At 33.9% G+C, this 8,482-nt stretch overlaps 1 protein-coding gene across 1 annotated transcript; it reads right to left on the reverse strand.

Annotated features, from left to right (window-relative positions):
* Nucleotides 1-2,136: 2,136 nt before the first annotated feature.
* Nucleotides 2,137-8,482, reverse strand: LOC114290552 (small ubiquitin-related modifier 1-like). The gene is made up of 3 exons (XM_082897956.1): nucleotides 8,331-8,482; nucleotides 2,473-2,622; nucleotides 2,137-2,291 (listed from the first exon to the last, which is right to left on the reverse strand). Exons 1-3 carry the CDS (start codon nucleotides 8,433-8,435, stop codon nucleotides 2,217-2,219), a joined length of 330 nt encoding a protein of 109 aa, XP_082754082.1. The 5' UTR covers nucleotides 8,436-8,482; the 3' UTR covers nucleotides 2,137-2,216.

The raw sequence follows: 8,482 nt of genomic DNA on the forward strand, positions 1-8,482 counted from the left end.
AAACTTGGATTTTTTTTTTTCTTATTAAGGTTCTTTTATAAGACAAAACATCAAATAATGTTAGGAATAACATCCGCTTGATAAATTAGAATGCATATTTTTTTTTATAGCATAACTATTTATTCTAACATTGCCAGAAAAGAACAAATAAGAATCTAAAATGTTTGATTGGTTCTCTCTTCTGTTGATTCTCTTTAGGTGTTCAGATCTTCTATTCTCAGATATCATTAAATTGGCCATGATGTAGTTGTGTTATGGCCTGAAATGTAGGACTGTTGCAAGGAGCTATTTGTGACTGCTGCATCTGATGCTACTGTCTGCATTGCTAGAATTGTAAATCCTACTGGAGTTGTGCAATTGGTTGCTGCTGTTGTAGCTGGTGCAACTGGTTGCTAATATTTTTTTTTTTTTTTTTTGTGTACGGAGGACATGTTTTGTATGGAATTATTATTTTAGGTTGGAATATATTTAGTTGACATTAAAGTGATTCCTTTTTGGATGGCTGGAAGTGAAATGGTTGAAAATTGTGGAATGATTGATAATATATGTATTGGTTTATTTATATACATGGTACAGGTTGCACGGAATACATACAGGTTGTGGACAAAATAATTATAAAAAAAATAAAATCATGTTTTTGGCGACTAAACAATTGGTAGCCAAAAAAAGAAATAAATATTTTTAATGACTAAATAGTTAGCAGCTAAAAAATAAAAATAAAATGAAAAAACCTTTTTGGCTACTAAATATTTAGTAGCCATAAAAAAAATCAGACTTTAGGCGACTAAGACTTTAGTAGTTAAAAAAAAATAAAATGAAAAAAAAAAGTTTAGCGACTAAAACCTTAGTAGCTAAAAACAAAATCAAACTTTGGGCGACTAAAATATTTAGTAGTTAAAAAAAATAAGATAAACAACAAAAACTTTTTTGGCGACTAAAACTTTAGTCACCGTAAATAATTTAGTTTTTGGCGACAAAATTTTTTTAGTCGCTAAAAATGCGATATTAATTTTTTTGAAAGGTTTTGGCGACTAAAAAATTAGTCAGCAATTAATAACTTTCAGCGAGTAAATTTTTTTTGGTTGCCAAAACCTTTCCCGACAATTATTCAACGACTAATCTATCGCTAAAAAATTTTGGAAATTGAAAATTAACTTTTGGCGACTAAAAATTTAGTCACCAAAATGACAATTGTTGTAGTGGTAATAAAAATGGAAGAATACTTGCCCACCATTCACCTTTGGAATGCAAGGCTCTATACATTTTTCTTAGAATAGACATTTAAAATTTTAAATATCACAAATTATATAAAAAAAATCACACTAACTAAAAGAAATTAAAAATTTTGACGGATACTTGGTACAGATAAATATTTCGTTTTATAAATAAAATTTTTCTTGGTTGAAAATGAATACTTTCAAAACACATGCCACACAATTGTAATAATTTGTCAATAGCAAAACAAAAACATTTTAAATAGGCAAACTCACGTGAAAAGTCTCTAAAATATCAAAAACCCTTTAAAACATGTTTTATCGCATCAAAAACCAGTTAAAAAAACACATTGATCAAATTCTTTTGGTGTGATGTGATCTTGTAATAGAAGGGGTGTTCAAATATTTGATGCTAACCAGCAAAATTTTTAGAATTGACAATTAACAATCCAAGTACTACCTGTATAATTTTGTTTTAGGGGGTTCAAATTTTTTTATGCAAACAATCTTAAGGAGGAAAAATATGATCCGCAGTGACGTAGGGCCCTGTTCGGCCAAGTTGGCAGCCTGTGATAGGATTTGGCAGATTATAGCCACAAGGCATGGTATGATTAGCATAGCGATGGTCAAGACAAACTCAAACAAGAAACTAATGACCAAGATCGAAACGATCTTGTTAAAGAGATGGGGATCCTATCCTTAGGGAAGTTTCATAAAAAATAAAATAAAATAAAAAGCTTATAAAAATGACACTGAACTGAAGAAGAAGAAGAAGAAGAAGAAAAAAACCACCAGCCTACAAAACGAATTTAAAACAAAACACACCATCACTTGAGCATATTTATAGTCAATAACATGTTGAAAACTTACATTGAAGTTCGAAGTTTTTAGAGTTGGCCAGAGTTTACGATAGATGCCCTCTTCGAAGGTGTTGCATGCATGCATACCAAACCTAAAGCATTTCAAGCTATTAACTGTTCTAAGCTTCCAAGTTATTCCAAGTCATATGTCTCCAAAGCCACCACCACCAGTCTGATGCAGCATGGCATCAACTTCATCACAATCCTCCATGCCAAGCTATCAAAAAAATCAAATACGAACAATCTAGCTTAAATTTAAGATATGTTAAACTATAAGGTTGAATATGTTTTATTTGTTACGAATATGTTTTATTTGTTACAAATATGAAATGAAAATAAACATACCATATAACAAACTTTAGGGAAAAAGAGAAAAGAAGAAAGTGAAATAATTTTACTTGATCTGGGGTTTGTTCCGCGTGAATACGGCGTCCATCGAACAAGAACACGATGGACTTGGGGTCCAACGACTGTCGGTCACAATAAGCTGTCATGAGCTTGCGGAGCTGGGTATTACGTTTAATCCTGAAATACACCTCATTCCCTTCCTGAATCAGACCACCACCAAAAAGGTAACGGAGAGAGGGGGGGGGGGGGGGGGGGGGGGGGGGGGGGGGGAAAAAAGGTCATGAACAAGATGCCAAGTATATTTGACAAGTAAGACCCGTGCTTACCATCAGATAGCAAATCTCTGTGGAATATGTATTTTAACCACCAAAAAGGCAAGGGAGAAAGAGAAATTGATATAGACTTCTATATAACCTACATATTGTCCAGCATAACTGGGATCCAAAGCTTAAAATAATGAAGCAACATAGCCTAATAACTAGCAGCTAGCAAGTAGCTTACGGCACACAAAACTGTGGAACATTGATACTAAATTTATCAAATTTCTTACCAATTGGACAAGATTATGGTGACACTGATAAACAAAAAAGCATATAATCAGAGGCATATTTAAAAAACACAAGATGGACAATGTATATGAAGATCCACAACATTAAAGTCAGTAAGCAAAAGAGAGAAATTGAAGGTGATAAACATGGTTTTTGACCCAAAACCCAACTAATCAAATACAAACAACATTGACAATAAAGCCTTATTCAATCCACTAAGCATTCCAATACTACATTTTCTTCAACTCAAAACCGTGCACGTGCATCTGCACACAGACAAGTCACGGTTCCATTGAAATATGAATTTAGGTTGTGGCTTAAATCAACATCTTCCAGAGAAATTGGTAAGTATTAATAAATTTGTCCCCTGTTCCATATCTATGGTATTTGATACCTTAATTGCTTTCTTCATGGCTTACTTAAATGGATGGTTGTATCCCTTTGTTTAAAATTCCATTGCTTCATGCACACAACAAATAGAGAGGTTTAAATGCTGTGGCCTGTACAAGCAGATGACAGATTGCATCCATTCAAACACATCAAGTAATTCTAAGTGAGAACTCTTCACACCAAGTCATACTCGTTCATAATAACTCGTAAGCTTTGAATCTGAAAATAGTTATAGAATAAAGCATTCAGACATAACAGTAAATACTATTATCACAGACAAAAGAAGGGAACATTATTTAATGAATCACAAAAATAAATGATTTCGTGGAAGCATAATTTAAATTAATTAATCAGGTGCAAAAAATTAACACAACACAAACAAGAGAAATTGAATTGATTCACACAATAGCAAGGCTATATTACCTAGTTCCTGATGAAGTCTAAACTCACATAAAATGTGCAATCCACAAGCACGGAACCATGCAGTGAACTAGGGGCACGACAAATAAATAAATAAAGAGAAAAGTTAGGGATCATGAAATTTTTTTCATGAAAATGATTATGAAAGATTTGTGACTCTTGGATTACCTTGATTAGTGTGTGGTACTTTATTTTAAATGTAATCAAAGGGTCATAAATCTTTCATGATCATTTTCATGAAAGTTTTTTCATGATACCTAGCATTGCTGATAAATAAATAACCAATTCCTTTCGATATGTTCCAAAGTCACAGACACCTAGGCAACAAGTGTTTGGTGAACATTAGAAAATGATGTAGATATTATACTAAGAGAACCCTAATGTTCTCATAGAAGGCAATCTTTATGGTCAATCATTAATCTTTAAGTACCCATGTTAGGGAGAAAAGAAACTGAATAGTGTTAACAGATTTCCACCTGTAGATGTTTTATTTGACATAATTTCTTATGTATAGTGTTTGTGTATGAAAAGATACCATAAGCTTCAGTTATTGTGGTAAAAGCCATCACTTTGAAATTTGTCCATCTGATACCAATCATAACAATTTATAAGTCATAATAGTTATCTCTCTCTTGGATTTTGTATGACCACATCATCAATTTTCAGTGAACAACCAAACTGAAACCTCAAATGAAAACGTTACCAAAAATTTGACCATTACTACCATTTCACCACTGGGCCCTGCTGCTTTACTTGCTTTGATCTTCTTCATTTTCAGCAACCCCCATATGCCATTCAGTAGGACACACTTACTTACCAATCAATCCAAATCCATTACTCTCCTACTCCTATCATCCAACTTGTTTTGTGAAGGTAAATTTGAATTTCCTAAAGACTCCAAACAGGTACCAACCAGCTGATTATGCTAGGCCTGCCAAAGTTTCTTCTATTCCGATAGGGACAAGCGGTTTGTAAAAGGACACAGCTACTGATTGGGCCAGCCAGTTAGGATTGGGAATTGTAGAATTGCAAAGAAAGGAGCTTGGTTGCTAACTAATCCATGGCGATAAACAAAATAATGCCTCATCTCTAATTTAAACATCACTTCATCCTAATCCCTCCAACCTTGCATCTCTCCATAAAAAGACAATGATGAGATGAGATATGAATTCTTATTAAGTTAGTTGAGTCTGTGCACCCCCAAAGGCACATTGTATGAAAATGCATTGTCGTAGTCAAAATTCAAAAAGCCAACAAAACAGCTAAAAAGGTTTGTGGATGGTAGACGACCAAAAAATTAGAAGCACTATTCTACTATACAAATTTAGTGTAAGGGATCAAACACAAGGCAATGATGCATAGTGCTATTCAATGAATCATATCAACAAAATGTTTAAAAAAATATAAAAAAAATGCGGATTTTATTAAGTGGACACAATACAAGCTGGCCAATAATAACATTGGTTAAAGCTTCAAGCATATATGACTGCAGATTTAGCTTACAGGAGCAACATGTTTTTATAAATCAGATTCAAAGCTTTTTACCAAATGGAACCACTGAAGATAAAAGATGCAAAAATCAACTTGATCGGATGACTTCAACCAAATTTGAAGTACTAACAAAAAAAGCTCTCAAAATTGTTTTCAAAAATAAAATATAAGATAGGGATAGCTAGATTGCTTTAGTGAAATTCTTTCCAAGTCCATCAATTTTGGCTCCATTTTCTCAAACAAAAATGTTACATAGCATGGGCAAGTCAGCATATATCTTGATAAGAGCAAATCTATTTCTCTATACCACTCCAACGAGGAATAATAATGAATTCCAAATAATGTGTGATTGAATTATAGTCACCAGAGTGGCATGTGAAAAGCTTGGCTTGACCAATTTATAATAAATAAACAGGTGAGCACTATTTTTATCAAAACAATATATTATAATAAATATGTAACATCAAAATTTTTCCAAAAAATCAATACGGTTCTGCTACATCCACACAAATATAAGCACCAGAATGATGTTGCCCGAATAGTGCGTTTGTTTCACACGCTAACACAAAACCCAAATCACAAACACAAAACAACCTCTCTCTCTCTCAAACAGCTACACCCTCTCTCTCACCGAGACCCACCGGGATCACTCTCTCACCGATGCCCACAAACCACCACCGACAAACTCACCACTCATTCACTTCTCTCTCTCCTCTCGATTCGAATCTCTTCTTCTTGGAGGATTTCTTCGAGAGTTTCTTCAAACGATCTCGATTCTTGTCGAATAGATTGCTGAGAGAGGTCAAAAAACTAGTCTCCACCACCAAAGATCTGCCATGCTTCGACGACTGGATGTGATCTGCCAACCAACTAGGTGATCGACTTCCCTTCGTTTTCTTCCACACAAGCAAGATTCTTTGTTGTTCTTCTTCTTTCTCACACTCGCAATTCAACAAAAACCAAAATGGTTTTCTTTAATTATAAAGAATCTCAAGAAAAACATATAAATACAAAAAATCAAGAAAAAATTTGTGTGAAAAAAAAGAATTTTGTAAAGAGAGTATGAAAGAATTGAAAGGATCAATGTAAAGATATATGGGTTTACTGTGAAACCTGAAATCCGAGAAAGAGAAAGAAGAGAGAGTGAGCAAGAGAAGATAGGTTAAATTATATGATTTTTTAGACTCGTGAATTGGAGTTGTATAAGAAATTCATTTTTATATATAAGGTCGCTAGAGAGATAGAGAGAGAAGAAGAAGGCTATGACAGAGAGAGACCTGTGAAAGAGGGAGAAAAGCATCTGATTACCATTTGAGAAAAAACATTTGTTTCCCCTCAAACTGTAAATAAATGATTTTTATCTCACACGGCGCTTTCTCTCTCTCACAGCCTTCGTCTTCTATCTCTATCTCTTTCACAACCTTACATATAAAAATGAAATTCTTGTACAATTCCAATTCACGAGTCTGAAAAATCATATAATTTAACCCATCCTCTCTCGCTCACTCTCTCTTCTTTCTCTTTCTCAGATTTCAAGTTTCACAGTGAACCCATAAATCTTTACATTGATCTTTTTAATTCTTTCATACATTCTTTCCAAAATTCTCTTTTTTCATACAAATTTTTTCTGGATTATCGGTATCTATTTGTTTTTCTTGAGATTCTTTACAATTAAAGAAAACCATTTTGGTTTTTGTTGAATTGAGAGTGTGAGAATGAAAAAGAACAACCAAGAATCATGCTTGTGTGGAAGAAAGCGAAGGGGAATCGAATCACTCAGTTGGTGGCGGATCACATCCAGTCGTCGAAGTGTGGAGGATCTTTGGTGGTGGAGACTAGTTTGTCGACATCTCTCGGTGACCTATTCGTTAAGAATCGAGATCGTTTTAAGAAACCCTCGAAGAAATCCTCCAAGAAAAAGAGATTCGAGTCGAGAGGAGAAAGAGAAGTGAATGAGTGGTGGGTTTGTCGGTGGTAGTCGGTGGTGGGAATCCGTGAGAGAGTGATTCAGTGGGTGTCGGTGAGAGTGAGAGTGTTGCTGTTTGAGAGAGAGAGAGGGGTTGTTTTGTGTTTGTAATTTAGGGGTGATTTGGAATGTCTTAAATAAGTGCACTTTTTGACTTTTTATGAAATATGGGTTGGGTATGGGTTGGGTTTGAAGTGATGTGATAGAGAGATGATGTGACTTAAATAGGATGATATGACTTAAATAGGATAGTGATTTATTAAAATTTTTTAGTTTATGCCAAACAAGACTTTAGTGTTCGTGCCCGAAACAAATGTACTTTTGGGGCAACTGAGGTTCTGCTTTCCCAAGCCCAATGGCTATTTGTGTAGATGTAGGAGAACCAAACATAATTTAGCTTTTTTATTAGATTGTAATTTGGTTGTGTACATTGGTTTCATAAATTGCCCATTATGTTTTAAATAAACATGAGATGAGATTTATACCAATATCAATGAAAGTGTCATGGATTGGTCAATATCAAACAGTAACCGATATATGTATTGACGATACAACCGATGATAGATAAACATACATATACAGAATGTGCAATCACGAAAACTAAAACAATAACACAAGCCCATCCAGACATAAACACAATCACGCAGACTATAAAAATTAAAAATTAAAAAAAAAAATTGAATCTTGTGAAAACTTATCAAGCACTTCTTCATGTAAACAATAAACATACATATACAGAATGTGCAAACTTTTTTTTTATTTTTTTTTAGGTAGTAAGGAAAGTTATACAGAATGTGCAATCAAGAAAATTAAAACAATAACACAAGCCCATATAGACATAAACACAAGCACACAGACTACAAAAATTAAAAAATTATAATAAAAAAACTGAATCTTGTGAAAACTTATCAAGCACTCCTTCATGTAGACATTGAAATCAACGCATGCATGTCGAAATCAGAAACCAATGCCAGCCAAACAAACAAACACAGGAGAATCAAAGTAACAGTGAATGCACCAAAATCAATCAATCTAAAACAGAAACCCTGGAAGAAAAAAAAAAAAAAGAACAAAAAACAAGAATAAATGATACCTGGTTCTTGACCTTGATATTGAGTTGGTTTGATTGAGACTGATCAGCCATGTTGGGTTTCTGATCTTCAGATTGAGGACCATTACCTGCTCCCATTCCAGACATTGTTGTAGTTGGCCCACAGAAGACTAGGGTTTCTCTCTCTCTCTCTC

The sequence above is a fragment of the Camellia sinensis genome, chromosome 12, assembly GCF_055761805.1.
Source record: "Camellia sinensis isolate YWXY chromosome 12, ASM5576180v1, whole genome shotgun sequence".
NCBI lineage: Eukaryota > Viridiplantae > Streptophyta > Magnoliopsida > Ericales > Theaceae > Camellia > Camellia sinensis.